General features: G+C 31.3%; 1 protein-coding gene across 2 annotated transcripts in view; it reads right to left on the bottom strand.

Moving 5' to 3' along the window:
- The window catches only part of LOC6641761 (mucin-5AC), a 44624-nt gene extending 24905 nt beyond the window's left edge, over positions 1-19719 (bottom strand). Inside the window, exon 1 of one of the 2 annotated variants that reach the window (XM_023175413.2) lies at positions 19341-19719. Coding sequence is in view for 1 of the 2 variants with exons in the window: in XM_023175412.2 (XP_023031180.1) it covers positions 14779-14816 (38 nt within the window). In the remaining variant the exon portion in view is untranslated. Of the gene's footprint in view, positions 1-14778; positions 14828-19340 lie in introns of those variants that run through there. The other variant, XM_023175412.2, reaches the window with a different exon arrangement.
- Positions 19720-21733: the final 2014 nt, after the last annotated feature.

Consider the following 21733-nt stretch of genomic DNA (forward strand, 5'->3'; position numbering starts at 1 on the left):
TAGTTATTTACATTAATCTATTTAACGAAAACTAGACTATGGATACTTTTTTTTGATCCTTGGGTCAGTAAGAAGGAAGAAAGAGACCCCCAAGTTAGTAAGAATGTCCATTATCAAACCACGACTATATTTAATGATTAAGTAGTATCGAGAATAAGGTTAAAGCTGCTACAAGAAGATTTCTTGGTCCCTTACTTAAAAAAAGAGCGTGGAATAATATTTTTAATAAATATTATGGAAATGTCCAGTGGGCTTTGTTATATTCGTAACATAAAAATCAACGTTTTCTTTTGTAAGTTGAAATAATAAAAGAAAAATCAAATTTTCCCTTCTCATAGATCTACATTATTTTGTTTTGATTATTTAATTTTCTAGTAGTAAGGTTATCCTGCCACTAAAATAAGTCACTATAGTATATTCCCAACAGTAATTTATCCCTCATGATATTTGTCCTTCTCCCACTGTTAGCTTCAGTTGATATATCCTTTGTCTGGTGATCTCAACCGCTAAAAAAAGAAATAACTTAAAAAAAAAAGGCGTTAGCTATTTCTCACACATGCAAAGCACTAAAATTCATCTTTGTGCAGACTATAAATACCTTAGCTCCAAAACTAATATAGTTTATCTGAATAAAACAGACGGACAGGCAGATACTAATCAGATTTATAAAAATTTCTGCAAGGGTAAAATAGCTTTTTGAATTCCAATTTATCAAAGAAGTTTTGTTGAATATCTTCTCAATTTTGCTCTTTGACTTATCTTGGATAACTTTAGAATAATTTAATTAATTGCTATTTATAAGTAAATATATGTATGCATAATTCTTCTTAACACTTAGCCAAAGTTTAAATAGCTAAAAACTCTTTTAAATAACTTTAAGCCGCAACGAATTAAATTTAGCACCCAAATATTTTGCATAAATTTCGTTTTTTTTTTTGTGTTGTCTATCTGCTTCTTTAGTTTTTTCGTTTTGTTTTTTTTTTGCCAAATTTTAAAAATGTTTGCATAAATGTTGTTTGGCTAGTCATAAACATTTTAAGCAATTTAATTTATAATTGATTTATTCGATAACGGAGAACATTTTAAAGATTCAGATGAAGAGATAGACATTTGCCCAATGGTTGGCAGCATAAATTGGCATAAATTTTTCTTGGGTTTGTCAACGAAACAAAAAAGACAAAAAACTAAATGTCTGGACACCTTTTTCGAGCCAACTGACAGTTATGGGCAAAAAGTTGACATTATATAGATTAATGAAGGGACAGATTCATCTGTCCAAATGCATACAAAAAAAAAACAAATAGACAAAAAAAAAAGCAGAATAGTAAACTGAAGGCATGAAAATATATTCAATATATTCAATCCGTGAGAACAATACAAAATGTTGTGCAATTTGAAACAAATTAAATATTAATTAGTATGGCGTGTGTATTAAAGTTAATTAATGTTGCTTTTTTACGCCCGAGGTGTTAATAATAAATGAACGTAAATTTTTTTGTTTTTTTGGTTTACAATCTGGTAGCTATGAATGTGTTTAGTATAGCATGTGGGATAATTACTTAGATTACAAATCAAATGCAATAAATAAATATTTAATCAATGTTCTATTAGCTTAGAATGGTGGGGGGTCAAACATGGGTTCGTTTGTGACATTTAATTAGCTTGTAAAGTCTACCGCAACTTTGTGATTGACCTATGAATCAGAAAGTTTATGATCTGGAAATTACATCAAAACAATTGCCATTTTAATAATGTGTTAATCAATATCTAGCGTATCGTATGAGCAATCTTTATAAGGAAGTATTTCACATTTCACCATTAAAAAGTGTCTTGATTACTAGGAGCAATAAATTAAAAAGTAGATTCTCAAACCTGTTAGCGAAAAGTATTAAAATGTTGAAATATTAGTGAAAAAATTCAACGCTGCTGTGACAACAAACAATATTCTTCCATATTCCAATATCTAGTACTTCGAAAACAACAATGCCAGGATTTTTCAATCAATTCCCATAAGTTTTCCTGGGATTTGATTCATGTAAGTTTCTCATAAATCAATTGGATTTCATTTCGAAAACAATTCAAATTTCTGGCTTACAAAATTTTGCTTAAAAAAAAACTATTTCATAGTCCAAGATTTTTTGAAATTAACGTACCCACAAAAAACACAAAATGTCCTTCGGCAAGTATTTGAAACTTATGCGACAAAGAAAATGGAATAATCCTTTATTTTTTTACTTTTAGGACCCGGACCTGGTGCCTATACCTTACCTAGCCTGATTGGCAGTGGTGGTCATCGTTATTCCTTTGGATTAAAGACAGACTCAAGACCATTGAAACCTGGACCAGGACCAGCTGCCTATAAACTTGATAAACTTACCAGATTTGGTAAATCTGAAGGTGGACAATTCTCGATTATGCGTCGTGAGGAAATGAATAAGCCATATTCAGTTCATCATCGTTATTAAATGTCAAGAGAAGGTGAACGGAGGGGATATTTAAGTGTTTCTATTGGGTGACTAAGTAAGCTGTCAGATGTATATTGTCCATAACTGCAGTATTGGTAGAGTAATAAAGCTCCATTTATAAAAAGGTCAAGTTTTATTTGCCTTTTTGATGACTATCTTCAATCGTTAAAATTTGTTTTCTATTGGTTTTGCTAAAGCATTTCCAATGGCTAGAAGTAGATATGAACTATAACTAGAGAACCGGCTTAACTTTGGATTATTTGATCTACTTCTAGATGTGTAAAACTTAACACCAAGGTCTTAACACAGAGAACAATGTCAAGATTGTCATAATTACTCTTTGTACACGATTTATGGGCTGTAAAAAAAAAATTAGTAAAAAATTGACAAATCTACAAACCATTTAAACTTTAAGTGTGGGAAAAAACTGAATATAGTTATGAGTTGTGCTTAAAATTGGTTAAATTGATTCAAGCAAAGCAAATGTGTGCTTTAAGCTTAAAGAAAACTTAATTTTTAGTTTTAGAAGTTATAACTAATATGGGTATTATATAAACTTCTTAGATTTGAAACCAATTTCATGTAATCAAAGTCAATCCTTAAGAGATGATTTAAGGTGATTAATTTAAAAGTTTATTCTCGAACAAGTTTTCGTTGATATATTTAAAATCTTATTGCATTTGCAATGACTAATTTGGGGAATATTTTTCATTATTGTCCTTAGCCATTCACTAGTTCTTTATATTAAAATTATTAATAAAGTTAAGGTAACATATTTCAATTGAAATTCTAATTTGGCTGCCCATTGAAGAGGTTTCCCTAGTTGGTATTGGCAATGTTAATGATGATTAGTGATAATCGTTATATCTCCATCACCATACATTAAATACCACATTCAATGTAGACACACACACACACACACACATAGATATCTTTGTGTCTGCAATTAATTTGATGACACATCCGTTAGATACAGAATGCAAATAATGCAAATTGAATCTTTGGATCCAGCAATATCCGATACATAATTGATATGCAATGCATTGACAGACAACTTGTTGAGCCAGTGTGACAAAGCCGCATTTAACCCAATGACACTTGTCGTGGGTATTGAAGGAGTTTTTAAAGTGCACTTCAAATGGTTCTATTCCACAGCCGTCATTCCGTTCCGTTCAGTTCCTGTTGCCCTGTGGTGTGGTTTCGTTTTGACTGTGTGGCTTTGTGGGCAACTGCATAATCAAGTCCATGTTGCTGTCGGGCATTAAGTTGGCCCCGAATGAAGAATCTCTTAAGTAACTTACTTTGATGGGCAGCGAAAGCCTGTTATTTTCCTTCTTGTAATAATCACACAGTAAACAGGCAGCTCATTCGTGAGAAGGCAGCAGAAAGCGTAGAAAGGCAAGGGTTTTGGACTAATAATGCTGTTGCCCTTGTTGCTGTTGTTGTTGCTGTTGCCTGGGCTGAACCGCAGTTGTAATTGCAACGTCAACGTAAATGCATAGCACGAGAGTAGCATCAGCAGCAACTAAGGAATTTCACGGATGTGCGATGTGCGTGCATTTTGCAGATGCTCCTCTTGGTGCGGCACTGACCAATGTGCTGGACATCACGTAGTCACACACACACTAACAGAGAGAGGAAGAAGGGGAGAATACCCGCATTTGATTGCATTTTCGCTGGCAACTGGGAACTGGCCACTGCTAACTGGTCACTGGGTATACACACCCCTCACCCTCTTTTAACTTGCACTTCTTCCTTCCTCTTCCAGCATCTTTATACTCCAAAAGATTTATCTGTGCGCGTTTATTTTAATGTTACGTTCTGGCATCTTTCTTCGTTTTTATTTTTTGCCTTTGGTCTCCTTTAGTTTCCTTATTATACACTGACCACAAGGATGTCTCTGACTCCATGTCCCTCATATGTCTGGCACGGACTTAAAATTGAATATCACTTTTGTAAAATCCTTAATAATCCAGGAAATTAAACTTAATGGAAACATTTTCGAACTAACTTTATTTTGAGTTACAACCAAAAATTAACACGGCGCTTTAGCCGGCCTATGATCAATAAATCTTATGAACATATACGAATTTAAATCGTAGACAGTACAAAAGGTTAGCAGGCTAACATCTAGTTTTCAAAAAGTTTAATTTCCACACAAGTAACCAAAGATTTTGATAATTCTTAACAATTAATTTTAAAAAACTTCTGTCGTATTATCATCTTTCTAATGAGCTTTTATGTTTAAAATAGTTCTAAGTTTCAAAGAAGTTTAGAATTTCAACAGTAAGGAACTAGAACTCAAGTCTTATAAGGTTTATAAAAATAAAATAACTTTTTTCAAATTCTCCAGTTTTTGACTTGCAAATGATTATGATATTTATGTTTAATTAGGACTTTTCAAAGTTTTCAAATCGTAAATTTCTAGATGATTTATTGCTAGCCTAATTCTAAAGCATCTTTACTTAAGTGACCCCCTCAGTAATGTCTGCTTTTCCCTACAAAAGTATTTGAATGAAGAAATGATTCATTTTGAACCGTTTTCCAAAAGTTTTAAATTATTGGCAAACAAAGTATGGCTTTGTTCTTTCACGTTTTTCAATAATAACTTAATCTGATCTACATAAATGAATTATGTAGTTATTGTTGCAGGGTCTTTAATCTTCGATCAGAAAAATTATATGTATATATAACAGAAAATTGCTTTCTTTGCCATTTGGTTGAGTTTGCTTAAGTGGGCTCTTCCAATGCATTGGCCAGTGGTCATTCGTTTGCCTTTGTTTTTATGAAGCTGCTACTGCTGGTTGCATCTTCATCTCCTTGTCAGCATTATCATCATAATGATCATCATCTGAGGCATTCCTTAACGTGGTACGTTGACCGCCAGGAATGTTGATTCATCTTCATCGTCTCACAGTTTCCTTAGCGTCTTTCTTAACTTCACTTGGTCCTTTTTTATGTCAATCAGCCAGAGGTTTTTTTTTTTTGCCAGGCTCAGCTCAACGTTTATGGGCCATCATTATCATCGTCGTTGTTCGTTAGGTATGTCTGTCTCTTTGTCTGTAGTTGCATCCATCTATTTTTAGTAGTAGTGCCAGATATTGCTTTCATCCTCCTCCTCGTGCACTTATTCTATTCTTACTCTTATTAGATGAAGCAGTTTCATGGCCAGTTTTAGACTCAGTCTCAGCTCTAGCCCCAGTACCGATTCCTGAGTCTGTGAGCATCTTGTTCGTCTTATTATACCTATAATGGGGCAAATTACCTGTAAGTGGCCATCAAGGATTTGTTGCAATCATTTGGCATTTATAATGCATTCTTTGTTATTTTTAGCACGATCTTTTTGCTACTACTAAGCAAGTACTATAATTAATCAGAAGTTAGGCTATAATTTAAAAATGGTCAAACAATTTAAATTGTATTTCCAATTTCGTTTTTGGGTGTGGCTAAGGTAAAAAATAAAGTATATTTTTTACCTTCTTTTTTTTTTGTTTTGATTCTCTTTACATGACAAGAATCATGCCATTTCGAAGTTTCCATTTTCGGGTGTCAAAAATGAAAAATTTCGCATACGGAAATAACAATAATTGCTGCCATAACATTTTGCACTGACATCTCGATGACAGGCAAAACAACAAAGTTGCCGCTGCTTTTTTTTTCGTTCTGGGGCTCACTCGATTCATTGGCATTGAGGGAGTTTCGTTTTTTGTCGTCATTTTTATACCCTGTGTATCCATGGGGAGAAGAGTATACCAAAGTCATCAAATGTGTGTATATATTCATTCTGTCGAGCCCAGAGCCAAACAGATGAAGCGTGACTTGCATTTGAGTGACGCCCTTTCACATATCGCATATGGGATTAGTATAAACTAACTTAGTATTGGGTTTTTGTTTAAGTACTTATATTATTAAGACCTTGTTAAATTTCACATCAATTTGTTTGTCATTGTACCTAGCACAAAAAAACTTCACACATAACAAATTATTTATAGATACTCTGAAGTAAATTTAGCCAATGTCTATTTAAGTAATACGAAAAATTGATCTAATATAGAATATATCAGATCATAAGGCAATCGTTTATTGATGTGAAATAAGTCTAAGTAAACTTAGCTAATCAGATAAGAAGAGTGGGAAAAGAAGGGATTGAATGAGATTGGAAATCTTTTGCATTATATTGGGCCTGTTTCCATATGATATCAAAGAGGTTATATATTAATCATTAACCTTTAAGTGCAAGGTATCTCAAAGTCGTCGAAATTTTTTAATATTCCCCTTTAGATTTTTACAGCTTTCAGTGTACATTTTTGTGGCTTGGTCATCAACTCGTTTTGCGAAACAAAATAACAATAAAAGAGCATACAAAAAATAAAAAACAAAAACCAAAACAGAAACAAAAAGTAGAGCAATGCAAAAGTATCTCTTTCTCCTGCAACTGTCCTCAATAAATGAAATTTCACTTCAAGTTCAAGTAAAAGTTTTATGTGGCTTCATTTAAGGAAAATAAAAAAAAGGGAGACTTTAAGGTAAACCCAAAATCTGTAGAAATTAGATAAACATGTAAACGCGTATATACATACATAAGTTCGGGCTTTCAGAGTCAAAAGACTACAAAAGTAGGTATGAATAAATTTGGAATGTGTAATATGCATATGAATTATAACTCACAAAGAAGGACACACAACTGGCAAATATAAATTGACATTTTATTTGCCTTTCACCTGATGACAGGAAGGCAGACACAAACCGATGACGACAATGATGCTGATGATGATGATGATGAAGATGCTGAGACAGACAGACAGTCAGTTAACGAAAATAAGATGCGGAACCCAAAAAAGGAGCCACAACCTCAACGCATAATGAAGTAATTGACTGAATTCATTTTGGCCACAACGCACGACTGACTGCCGACTGTGGCTTTAAGAGAGATACAAATGTATTTTAAAGGCACACAGCGACCCTTGGGGCAAAATCAACATCATTATCACCATCATTATCGATGATACATTAAAAGTTTGACTTTTTTTTTTCCTTGTTGGCGAATGCATTTGTGTTGTTGTACGTGACAAGATTTTTGTGTTATATTGTTGACTTAATTTTAGTTTTGCGGTTTTGTTGATGTTGTTTTTTTTTTTGGCAGGAAGACAACTTGTTACTTGTTTTGTGTTTTCTTTATGGCTATAAGGTTTATTGACTTTTTGACTCACATTTGATTAAGGGGCAACTAAAATTGTTATAAATGTTTCTTCAGATATCTAGCAAATGAAATTAAATTTTTTATGAAATGAAATGAACTTGTAAATATTAGAATTTATTAATCCATGATTATTTAATGAAAAAGTTTTAAAAAAAGCAAGTACCAAAAAGGAAGTAAAATCTGTTTTTAGGTTCTTAAATTTTAAACACAAATCTTATCACGAGAAATGGAATGGAAAAAGGAATATAAGGAATTTTTTCAGGAATATTATAATTGTTTCCATTATTTCACCCTAATTCTTCGAATTAGTCTGAGTAAAAGAAATATCTAAAACTTGCATTTTATTTGATGGAAAGTTTTTTAAATTTTTTGCCATAATTTAAACGAATTTGATTAACCTCGAGTACTTTCCATTTGCCCCATATATGATTTAAATATGTTTGAAATTGCCTCTAAAAATTCAAATTGCTTAGCCAGGCTAAAAATTAGATGACCTATTTTGTTGAATATCCATATTTAATATATTTAAATAATTGCCATGAATTTATATGCAATCAATTTCATGAAGCCATTTATTTAATCAACATTTTGCATTTTTTCTTTTTTTTTATTCTTCCCCTTGGTAAAAATGGGTCACAAACAAAAAATGTTATCCCAAAAATTTCTGGCCAATTTCAGGCAAGTAAATTAAATAATCAAGCAAAAAATGTGCAAAAAAAAAACCGAAAAAAAATATAATTTATCAAATCATGTCACGTGTCTGGTTAGAGGGTCAATTATAGTTTCCATCAAGGGGATGTGGGCTACACAGAGGAGATCTAAGGGGATGGGTGGGGTTTGTGGCTGCCATCGGAAGGGGAAATCGCTTTTGATTTGAGCAATACAAAATGTCACACTCTCCATATCCAATGGCAAACAATTAAAATCGAGGTAAAATTATATATACAAAAAAAATACCTGCTATATAACAATTACGTGTGAGGTTAATTTCTGTTTGATTTGCTGATATTTCCTATAACCCTGTAATGACCCTTCATGTACAGTAGTTTTGATTGGATATATACAATATATACAAGAAATGTTAGTTGCCTTAAAGCATTCCATTGATTGCCTAAATTGTTAATGGCAATTTGTTAAATGAACCTTTCAGTGAGACGAATATTAAGTAAAAGGGCTAAAGCAATGAAATCTACTTACAAATATAAGTATTCAAACTTAATTTATATTGCTCACTAAAATAATTTTTTTTGTCTTTAAAATGTTTGCCTTGGCATAAACTTTCCGGGCTTTCTGTATGTGGGTGTTTGTGTGTGTGTGTGAGAGAGAGAGAGGGGGCAAGGGAAGGGTGTTTGATTGGGTCGATTTTCGGTGTCTGGCGAACGCCTTCAAATTTTGCGCTGATTTGACACAAAATTTGACATGAACTACTACCACTCACTAGTGACTAGTTGTTGCTGTTGCTGTTGCCGTTGCCGTTGCCACTGCCTCAAAATGCAAATTGTGCATGAATATTTCTCTCCTCCCCCCGCCCCCCAATTTATGTGTAACACCCTCTTTTTTTTGTTATACCTCTCAAGGGAAAGGATTTTGTTTACGCTTGTTTTGCTGGCACAACAACTTGGCTTGTTTGTTGTTGCGGGGTAAGGGCCAGAGCCCCAAAAGGTGGGGGGAAGTTAAAGTTTTTGGTTGCTCTACCTCTTGTTATAAATTTTGTATCCATCATGGGGCACTTACAACAATTTTGTGGCACTTTGGCGGGCAACATGTGAATAGTAGCCTATGGCAACAAAATAGGCAAGAAAATCAACAACTTTTTTTTTTCTGTTTGGAAAATTTTCTTTATGGAAAACTTTACTGCAAGTAATGATGGACGAAAAGAATGTTTCGGAAAAATAAAGTTCACTAAAAAGTCACTTCAGTGGTAAAACTCTTTTGGGCATATTTTTGTGTAGATTTGTTAAATGTCAGAAATCAAAACGATTGACAAGAAAAATACAAAACTAAAAAAGTTTTCTTTGCATATTTACGACTTGATTTTTAAATAGTTTTGTGGTCTTTTAAGGACATTTTATATTCGCTGAAATGGAAAGTTAATCTTGATTAACTAAATGTCTATGAAATACTTTTATTTTTGATCTATTTATCTATGAAATGTAATTTCTTGAGAACAACATGAAATCGATGCAGTTCTGATATCAAATGAATAATTTTTTCGATTCTAATGTAAGGTTACTTAAGCCATATTTAAAGTACACATTTAATAAAAGTTAATGTAGAGTACTTTAAACTAAATTTAACAGAATACATAAATTAAAACGAACCGTGCATATTTACTTCTCTGTAAAAAAAAACTTTCTAAAAAATTCGAATACATTTTGAAAAATGTCTAAATTTGCTGTTTGAAAGGTCGAAAATAAAACAAGAATTGGTTAAATTGTTAAACAAATACTTTGGTTGTATGAACATTTCAAATAAGTCCAAGGACTTTTTTTTGCACTGTGCCTAAACATTTCGTAAAACTTAATTTCTTCTGTACTTGCAGTAACTTTCATTGGGTTTTAAGCAAAGCTAAATTGCATTGCCTTAAATCTCAGATTGTAAGTGCTTATTTTCTTCTTCCGTTTTTTTTTTGGAAAAGAAGTCTTTCTCTTTGGCAGGCTTGAATCTTTTGGGTATTATCTTTACCCAGTTCTGTGATTACATTTTCTCTTTTCGGACATTCCCTGTTTTTTGCCACTTCCTGATGGCAAGTTCTTCCTTTTTGGCTTCTGGGCAGATAGTCACTCGTTTTTTCTGCCCTTTGGAGCCAAAAACTCTTTAAATCTCTATATTTCATTTCAAGTTCAGATGTATCACGCCTTAGCGCTAATTGAACATTTAGCTTAATGGCAAATCATAAATTGTTGTACAACAGAAAAAATAAAAATAAATACTCCAACAACAAAGCTCGTAAAATCAAAATGAAACTAGCTAACTACTAGGAAATCAAAAACTGGAGATAACGACTATGCGACACCCTTTAAATATAAAGAAATTAAATGAACCTAAGTAAAAATGTTTAATTCAAAACAAAAAGAGAAAGCCCTTCGAAAACAAATCGTTGCTAAACTTGATTTAATCTAAATTCTCAGAAGATTTATCCTTCCGAGGAAAAAGAGGTTGACTTTAAAATCTAAGCAGAGTTAATGATTAGACTTCTTGCCAGCTAATATGCTCCTTTTCGTTAAAGAGTATAGGATATCCATGACGAAAAAATAACCGAAAACGTATTATTAACGTGTTTATGGTTGTGAGTGATTAATGCAGGTCATAAATACGAAAAACCCGAAACAAAATAAAGATGACTCAAAAAAAAAAAATAATGAAATGAAATCGGAAATCGAGGTTGTTCTCGAAACGTATCAATCGATCGATATATTCAATATCAGCCTCGCATACAATTACAAATGGAAAAAGGAAAAAAAAATTTATATATATAAAAATTGAGGCCGCAACGTGCGAAATTATTTTACACGTTTGTGCAATTTGTGGATGGCGCACAAAATTTTTCTAAAAACAAATTAATTAAAATTACACAAACGTGGTTGGTCTGAAGTTATGTGGGTATAGGTAAATACAATATGTATACATACATATGTACATATATGTTTCCCAATTGTTTTCTGGAATTTTAAATGACTGAACGACTAAATGGCGCCACAGAGAACCGAACCAGCAGCGGCGCAATTAACCAAGGCAAGGCAATTTGCCCACTTTTGGTCAGCGGTCGCCTAGTCAAATAAAAGTTAGACTAAGCTTTAGCAAATCGGATGATCTAAGCTGACAAATTTTAAAATCATTTGCCAAAAATAACACACAAACAATTAAATCTAACAATAAGCATTCTGAATGAAAGAAGAATTCATAAACATACTTGATGAAGTTTTCATTATGATTGAAATTCTTTAATAAGCAACACAACACACCGAAAAAAAAATCAAACAAAATATGAAAACAGGTTTCATTCGTTTTCATAACTAGTGTATATATACATATATGTTATTTATCTATATACATACTTAACGATTATGGTGAAATTTCTCAGCTGAACTTGAGTAAATCGTGTAAAAGGTTTTTCTGCAGAATTTTTGCAACAATTTTTAGTTGCCAACTAAAAGCTGTTTATCAGATGCGTCAGCAAAATGTGGAGAAAAAAGATATTTACTAAAGTGTGGCCGGAAATGGGGCAGTATCAGTAAGGTAAATGGAATTACACACATTTAAAATAAACCATAGTTAAACTTCGTATACTCTAACATGAATAGACAACAATCGAACTAATGGAAACCAAAATAATGTGAAATCGTCTCAGTTTCAAAACTCTGTATAATCAATAATTCATCTAGCATTTCATAAAATTTTTGATCGTTTTTTTAATCCTCTTTTGATAATTTGTAATATTTGATCATAAATTACTCTTATGTTAGGAGAAAACTGTACGCCAAACAGGACTTTTTTTAATAAGTTGCTTATTATCCTTTCTTGACTTATATATCTTCTTCTCAATATTTTTCATACACAGAGATGACCTTTTATTTTAATTGTATTATTGTACATTATATAAATCATATTTAAAATATATGGAATAGTAATTTTTTATGTCTTTTTTTAATCAGTAATAAATATAATGATTTCTGTTAAAAAATCTTTCAAATGCTTCGCGGGAATTTGTGTAATAGTTATTTTTTTATAAACCTTGAAGACTTATTTGAAAAAAATTCTGTGTTTTAGGAAAAACTTCCCATTGCCGAGCTTGTAAGACAACTTAGATTAGAAATCTGATTCCGCAATTGAACGGCACAAAATAGATTTGATACGATCGCTTTGATTTTGTTATAACTAATGATACATTTAATAATGAAACTAAAACTAAGCTAAAATATTACATTTTTCTTGGGTTACACAATCTGTTTGGGTTTGTATTTTTAAGAAACAAATCAAGTTTGATATCAAGATCTTATATTGACTTAATATAATATTAACTATATTGTTTCCTGCTCCTATTGATCGAGTTCAATGTATCTCAAAAGGTTAACAATTCAAAAATTAGATATATATCGGCCTAAGACTAGACTAATTTTCCCCTACGCAATTTTGGGTACCTTATAGTTCAGGTTTCGATTTCAGATTTCCAGAAAAAAGAACTGGTTTAAGTTTTGGTTTTACATTTTTCTCAATTTGCAAGAAATTTGCAATGGGAAATTCTAGATAAAAAAAAAGGTTTTGTTCGCTTGCTCGTCACAAGGTTATTGAAATTTGTTTTGTTTATTTTCATTTTCAGCTAAATTAAAGTAAGTAATTATTTTTGACTCATTTGGTATATCTTTAGGCAGAAGTTTTAATACCCTTTTCCTGTCGATAATGTGTTTTGATGACTACTACGAATCTGTTCACCTTTATGACAACTTTGAATTAAATCTGTGGGTTCATTTACTTCTGTGTGTATGTGTGTGTGTTTATGTGTGAGTTTTGGACATACATATATTGGTACATTCATTCAATTTGATTTTGTTGTCATTATCATCATCATCATCATTCGCATTCGCATTCAACGTTTTCGTTTCGTTTCATTTCGTTTATTTTTCTTTCATTAAAAGTTTTGCATTTATTTATTTATTTTACTTTTGGGGCAGATGCTGCTACTGCTTCAGCTGATGCTTTTGGTCAGTTCTCCCATCTGCCTGTCGTCGCGACAGTCCGTCAGTTAACAAGTTTTTCATATTTATTTACGCATCAGACCAAACATGCAAGTAATATGTATCTTATTTTCATATAAAGTATCTGTATGCATGTGATTTCAATAAATGAGAGATGACAGTTGTATGTATATGAAATTCAAGTGAATTGAATGCTGATGGTTTTTTTTTTTTTGGGAATTTTTCAAAGTCGAAAATGACGTAAAATCGTTTTCTTCTTTACCCTATACTAAATTCGTATGGGAGTATATTAAACATATTAAAACTTGGTCAAACCTTTAGAAAAAGCTTAAGTTTAAATGCTTAAAAGGGTATCTTAGAGTCGTTATCTCGTGACTCCTTAGTTTAATTATTTGTTTATTTATTTTACTGCGTTTCCTGGTAACCGCAGTTCACAATTAATTGATTTAATATCTTATATTTATGTTATACATATTTTGCCGTGATTAGGCAACAATTTGGTTTGTGTCTCCGCTAAATTTCCACAAAGAAGTCAAAAATATTGCAAAGTGATTTTTGTTTCAACGATCTGAAATATACAAGCTTATAGCTTCACTTCAGCGATTTTGCCTTAATTAAAAATCCAATATATTTGCAAAATATTTGTATGTAAGAGGTTTTTTTTTTTCTTTCGATCGGCTAATAATTTTGAATGCGAGCCACAACTTTACACGCAATGTGTGCAAAAAAAAAGAGCAAAAACAAAAAAACAAACTACAAAACTTTAGTTCGAAATTCACAATTCAAATTCAAAACATTTTTCGTTTCATTCATAAAAAATTTATATATGTATATGTATATATTCTGTTGTTTTATTTCGCTTTGCTAATGTCGCTGGGCTGTCATTTATTATTGGACTGGACTACTTTAAATAGATCCACGTGCCAAGTTTGTGGGCGAGGCGTCTTTTTTGTTTTGGGTGGGTGTGGGGGGTGGTGAGGTTTAGGCCCTATTACTTCAATCCACCACTCTTGCTAGCGCACACCTCCCCCCTCACACCCATTGTCTGCTTCTTTAAGTAATGAGCATGGTTGAAATGCGTTAAATGAATTTTTGCACTTTATGACTTCTTCTTCGTCTGGATTGTTTTTTGTTTTTGTTTTTTTCTGTATTCGTTTTCTTTGCCATTTTTGCACGTTGTCTGTTTGATTTGTTTGGCTTGGTTTGCCATTTTAATATTTGCCTATGAATGAAGTTTATTTATAGTGGTAACGGCCATTCTGTCCCCTTTGTTTGCTCCCCCTCTTTGCCAGTCTGGTCCGCTCAAATGCATTCATTTTGGTTTGCAGGAAGTGAGGTGAGAGGTTTAAAGTGAAAAAAATGAAATATGCGATGACTTAGTTAAAGATAACCAAGTAATTCTTAGTTTAATATGCACCAAGCAAAGGGGAAGGTTCGGAGCGGTTGTGTTATCATGAGATATAACACCACGATCTGGAAAGTAATAAGTATTCTTACATCATATAATGGTAGTCTAAATTATGATAATAAACATACAAGTTTTTAAATATCCAAGTATCCAATTCGTAGTATTAAATCTTTAAAAATAAATATTTTGCCTCCAAAAGGAAAATTTCAAAAACCTTTCTTTGATTTTTAATTTTGATAGATGTTAGCTGAACTAGGTTTCAAGATGCATTAACTTGCCATGTGTTTTTTGTTGTTTCCAATAATTCCTCATAATTTTAAAGTTTTAATATTGTAATGATAAAAGTTTGGGTGGAGCTTGGATGAAAAGTTGCTTTAATTATATAGAATAGTCCTACTTGTATAGTCGTATAATGCATATGTTTTTATTTGTTGAAGTGTTAGCGAGTCCCCGATCTATTTCTATTTTTATTTTTTATCATCATTTCTTTTTTTAGTCAGTTATCATTTTTAAGTCAGTTGATTTTATTTACCCAAATCATCACAATTATTCGCATAAGTCTGCTATATTTTCACATCTTAGCGAAATTCTTTCTATTTACACTAAAGAAGAATAAAAATATTCTCTTTATTTATTAAATAACTTTATGTAAGTAAACGTTGAATAATTATTTAACTTAGAAACTAAAGTCTAGACTCTATAAAAGAAAATTGCATTTTATAGTAGATTGTTATATTGATATCTGTCTATAATTTTTCTTAGGATTAGTTTATTGAATAGGTAAGGCCATTTGAAATCACTTATACTGTTACACATATAAGAACAATCACTTTGAAATTTGTTTATACATCTCAAACATAACGCCAAAAAGACTTCAAATGATATTGAAATATCCGAAAGTAAGTGGTTATCTCATATATGTATTTCTAAAATTCAAATGGCTTAGTTATGTCATACTGAGAATACTTTTACTTTCTAAGAATCTCACAGCCGACAATAACTTCAGACACAAATGGTGTGGAAATTAATATTTATTTAAACACCAAAAATTTCCCAACAATAAATATACAAAATATGTTGTTACTATATAACATATCATTGTTTAGAGTTTGGTTTTATTCCACAGTTCTCATATTATTTAATTAAGCTGTGAAATATTTAGCACATTAATTTTATTCGCATTTAAGCTGATTTCTGTCTAACCAATTATGTCTTGGTTATAACTTATATTTCTATATACTTATGCAAATAGAACGTTTATCTTTCCTGCTTGATATTAAATAATAAAAGCCGGAAATATAAAAAAAGAAGAACACTTTATGTTCTAAGAATCCAATGATTGCAGTCAGAAAAATTTAAGCGTAAGAAATTAATTTGAACTGTTTTAAAATATAACTTGGATTTATTGCAAAACTCAGCTTTAATTTTTAACAGATTTAGTTCTGAAAATCTTAAATTTGCTACATACTTTTGGGAATACAAGATATTTATGATATTAAAAATAAAAGAAAATTAGATGGAATTAGAGTCTTTAAGATATTTTTTAAAGTGAGATGTAATTAGAGAGGATTGATATGATTTTCCATCAGCTAGATACAGCTGCTGGAGGACTAAGTCCTACCTATTAGGTATACCCATTATTGAGAGCAACATTCTAGCCTAAGAAGTCTATATTCAGAAAAGACTTAAATAATATAATGTTACACATTTGGTTGGGTGTCTGTTCGCCGAGAAATAACTGGGCTAATGGAATAGACAAGCTGAGCACTAGACTGGATGAACGTAATATCCCAAGTCTTCAACGAGTTAAATGAATTAATGTTTTTTGTTGGACGCTTTCGGGCTATAGCTTGGCTTGTCCAAAATTGTGAAAAATGGAGTGTTTAAAAACAACTGAACATTTAATAATTACATCTATTTCTTGTATATTTTCAAACTGAATAAATGTATCCTAAGAAAACGTACTCCCTAAAACATATTGAAGTATCGCATATTAAATATCATGCAGTCTGGAATCCGCTTTAGATGTATGCTCTATCGCAGCAGCTCTTTCCTTTTAGTGCACACGTGAAAGATATTTTGCAAACATAAAGCAAATCGGTTTAACTATCATTAAAGCATTTTCGCTTAATCTCACGTAATTGAAATAATTCTCTTTGCATTAAGTTGTTCTGTTAAGCTGCTCGCGGTCGGTATTAATAATTTTGACATGAAATTTCATTTGACCAGCAATGTGTATGTACTTACAAATTTTTAAATTTCAAATGGTCATCCTTAACCTTGAACTCGACGTCTCGAGCTAGCCATTAGCACAATAAAGTTAATCATCACTTGGTGTTAGGCTGACCGACTAATGCCACAAAAAGATTTCATAATCATCATCATCATGAACATTATCATTATCATTGGCAACAAGAATCGATGCTTAATTTGAGAGAATAAGAATCCACAAAGATGCCAAACAAAACAAACAAGCAAATACATAAAAACTGATTTCAATACAATGGCTTAAAATGTGTTGGAAGTATCTTGGCAAATTAACACGCTTGTTATCAGACACACACACACACATACATATAAGTTAGCCAAAAAAAAAAAAGTTCACAAGCCATGGCTAAAAAGGCAGACACGCGTGGATTGTCTTGTATAAATACCTACATATACTTGAATATACTCGTTGTTGGATAGACCCAGCAACAATCTCAAACAAATGCCATTAAGCTTAATGTATATTATCTATACAATGAGCCTACATGAAACAAAACAAACCAAACGGCAAAACACCAAACGGTGACAAGTAGCAATGAACCTTATAAGGTCTTGGCCCGATGTTCATAACAATCATAATAATAAAATCTCATAAATTTTTAATTTATTTGATACGATGATGTGTAATATGTACATACATTCAAATAGATGTACATATCTATCTACCTATCTACCTACCTACTTACTACTCGCTGTACAAGTCTACAATTGGAAATTTATCTAGATACAAACATAATATCATTTCTGATTGAAGTTTCAAGTGCATCTTGAAGTGTGTCAAAAACCTACGAGCAACAATAATAAATCACAAATGTATCTAAACCTATCAATCGTTAATAGGCAAGTGAACTTAAGTTTAAAGACTCAAAACCTAGAGAATAAACTTATTTAATTAAAGTTTTATAAATTAAAAGTTCATTGAAAATAACTTTGTCAGTAAATAATTTATAAGAATTTTGGTTTTTATCATTAAGGTTAAAAGCAAACCAAAAAGATGCATTTTCGTTGCAACATTGTATACATTTTTTTTATGATTAGGCAAATAAAATTCTATTTTAAGTCCTTTAGTAAAACTATTTCTAGGATCTATAATTTCATTACTCTTTCATTTTAATTAATTGTTTGTAATTGTCATGAAAATTAAAGTAATCAAAATGTGATTTCTTGTCATTATTCTCTGTTATTTCTTATATAAATAGCCAGACAACTTAATTTCAAGTATCATTATCTTTTTTTTTTGTTTTTTTTGTTAAGTTTATACAACTTTGATTAAAGTGTTTGTTTAGAAATCCATATAGGCAAAAAAAACGTACTGATTTCTTATGAATAGTTGGTTTTATATACTCCAAAACATCTGTTGGAAATATTATGATTAATTAGTATCAATATAATCTCTTAAGTTAATAAAAAAAATAACAATTAAACTGCATTAAAGAAACCCAAAACTCTTAAATAAACAAAAGGATATATAAAGATTTAGTCACAAATTAGTGCTTAAACTAACTATTAAATTTATATAGCAGCAGTAATAAGGAACAATATATTCTATATGCTATAAAAAATTTATGAATTGGGACCACGATTAGGAAAACTACATTTTGTTTATATATTTTGAAGATTTTAACTAAACAAATTTTTAAAATATATTATATACATATATATTTATTTGTATATTAAGTATTTCAAGGATATTTTGGTTAAACGAAGGATGACTATTAATAGCAAGATTTAAAGAAATTGCAAAACTAATTTTTGAATTTGATAATGTAGAACTAAATCTAATAAATTAAATTTTGGTTTGCTCTATAAATCGTATTAGTTAAATATACAAATGGGTAATATAATTACCAACTTTGAATTGGCTTGCTAATCAAATGAGTAAGCAAAACTTTATTTATTTTTTTAATTTTTTTGACAATTTGTCAACTAAAGTAATATTAATTTCATAAAATTTAATTGGACTGGTATCTATACAAATATTGTATATGAAAATAGATCATAAATTTTTGGTTGCAGTTTCAAATCCGAGCCCAACCCACCCCACCCAGTGCTCCTCCTGCCCTCGTTAGGGAAAACCAAAAATTTATTGTTCAATAATTTCACTCTTGGCAACCGAAATCAAATAATCAACAACTTTTGCATTAGTTGTTTTGTATTTTGTTTTTTTTTTTTGGTTGTTGATGGAAATGCATAATATTTTTTGTCGCATTGTTTGTTGTTACTAACACACACACAGAGACACATTCATAGAGACACACACACAGACAAACACACTATTGCTTAGATGGTTTTTAGACACTTACACTGTCAGGCCCAAAAATAAAACAAATATTTCGCGCTTTTTCCGTTTGAGGCGCGCAATGGGCCAAAAAGAAATATTTCTTTGATTATCGCCCAAAATTGTTGTTGTTGTTGGTGTTGTTGGACGGTTTTTGCTTGGCTTTAACCACGTTTCTTTGCGTTTATTATTTATTTTTTTTTTATTTTTCGCTTCTTCAATTTCTTATTCACTTCATGTCTGCACACACGCACAACACACACACACACACACACATACACACGAAATAGATAGACACTGTTGCTCACTGGCGGAGACGTTTAGCTTAGTGAGTGTTCACTGTAAGCTGAGCTTTTCAGATACAAAACGATTTTCAACCGCGACGTCAACGTTGACCGCTTGAAATCTCGTTACTAACTAAAATAAACGAAGCGCGTTTCGACCAAAAAACAAAAAAACACAGCAACAACAACAACAGCAACACAAAAGAAAACACAGAAAACACAAATTGTTGTCGCCGCAGCGACGTTGGCTTTGCAGGTTGCTCTTGCCGTTGCTGTTGCTGTTGTTGTTGTCGGTAACCAAGCGCTCTCTCAGACAAACACAGATACAAGTACACACACACATACATAGAGACACTCATTGGCACATTGCATGCATGCTTGAGCTTCGAACAGCAACGCAAGTTCAAGTCGCAATGTTAGGCTTGAGCCGGCAAACTAAGTTCGAAGCGAACTTGGCAATCTCTACTCTTCCCCCTTCCCGTTCACCATCGTTCGGCTTAAGCCAGGCTTAAAAGCAATCTTGAAAGCCGGCAAAAACAACGTTTAGAGCGATGAGTTGAGATATAAATATTGGCAACATGTTGCTTCCGCTTGGCAACAAAAAAAATTGTTGTCTAACAAACAAATGAAAATTTTACAAAATTTAAAAAAAATTTACAAATTGCTAAATATTAAAAATAATTGTATTGCAGTGAGCAGTTTCTGACTCACTTTTTGTAATTTTTCTTCTAACTGATTAAGGCTGTAATTAACGTTATAATTAAGTGTTCAGCAAAGATCTTCCTACGACTTCCATATCAATAGCGGAATTCGATAGAATAAATTAAAAGGCACTTAAATATTAGGAACGAAAGTGCATCAATCTCAATCTATTGCAATTATGGACTAAATATTGTTTGGAAACTGTTTAAATCAATATTATTATTATTATCAGAATAGGATACATTATTAAAATATCAAGTTATCTATATTTTACAAGCAACTAGGAGCAACTTATCAAGAAGGATCCTTAGACAATTCCATCTACCCAGGACTGCATCAATTTAATTATAATCTGAATGATATACATACATACGTATATCGGATGCACTTATAATTTCATTATTTATTGAAACCTTAGGATCTTCTGCCTACCCTAAATTGCAAAGATTTACCTTATAAAATCTTTATTTAGACCTTTTACAACAATTCCTATTGTTACATATTGTAAAGTTTCAATACCGTTTATGGTTGATCCCACATTAAAAGCTGTTCTAGTAACTTTTAAGAACTTTTAATAAAAAAAAAGGAGTTATATGCTGATGATGATGTAAAAGTATATGATTTAAAAGACTTACATCAGCTATAAGGTTCTTACCAAGTTCTCACTTGTTATTGCAATTTGACTCAATATTACCTTCACTTTTACACCATTGCAACTTTAAAAGTCCTATCTAATTAGTGATTTCTACCTTATACATAAATTGTTTCTTTTTAAAATTTTTTTATTAAATATTAAATATAAATGATAGCTACAAAAGAGATTATGTTTGAATTGTTTTGGTAACAAATTATTTGTGTTGTCTAATTATTGTTTCCATAAAAATTTGAAAATCTATCTATCCATCTAGTCAATAAGCGAATTACATGAAAAGTTCATAAACATGACCATATAAAAGAAATTTTAAACATGTTGACAAAAAGCGACAACTGAAAGTGTAAGCTGACCAAAATAATTCAATTTTTTGTTCATTTTCTAATCCATTTGTTTAAGTCTCATAGGTATAAAAGGTTTCGAGTCGATACTACAGAAATTAGGCTCAATTTCACAAACAAAAATATTGGCCGTGAGAATTCCATTATTTATAAACGATATCGGAAACGAATCCTTAAGGTCGCTTTAGACTCATATTCTGTAAGGACCAAACAACATCCATCGTGTTCGCTAGTTTATAATAAAGTTTGGAATAATTGTAATTATTGATAACATATCACTAAAGACATTTAAGGCCATCGGCTTGGTACATTTGCACCTCAAGAATTTGATTTGTGTACATGAAACAGTTGTCAAAAAACTACTACACATTCTCTGAATTCTATTTTTCAAAAAACTTTTCATTAGTTAATTAAAGCAAGACGCTCCGTAGAATTTTAT

Source organism: Drosophila willistoni (assembly GCF_018902025.1).
Source record: "Drosophila willistoni isolate 14030-0811.24 chromosome 2R unlocalized genomic scaffold, UCI_dwil_1.1 Seg200, whole genome shotgun sequence".
NCBI classification, from domain to species: domain Eukaryota; kingdom Metazoa; phylum Arthropoda; class Insecta; order Diptera; family Drosophilidae; genus Drosophila; species Drosophila willistoni.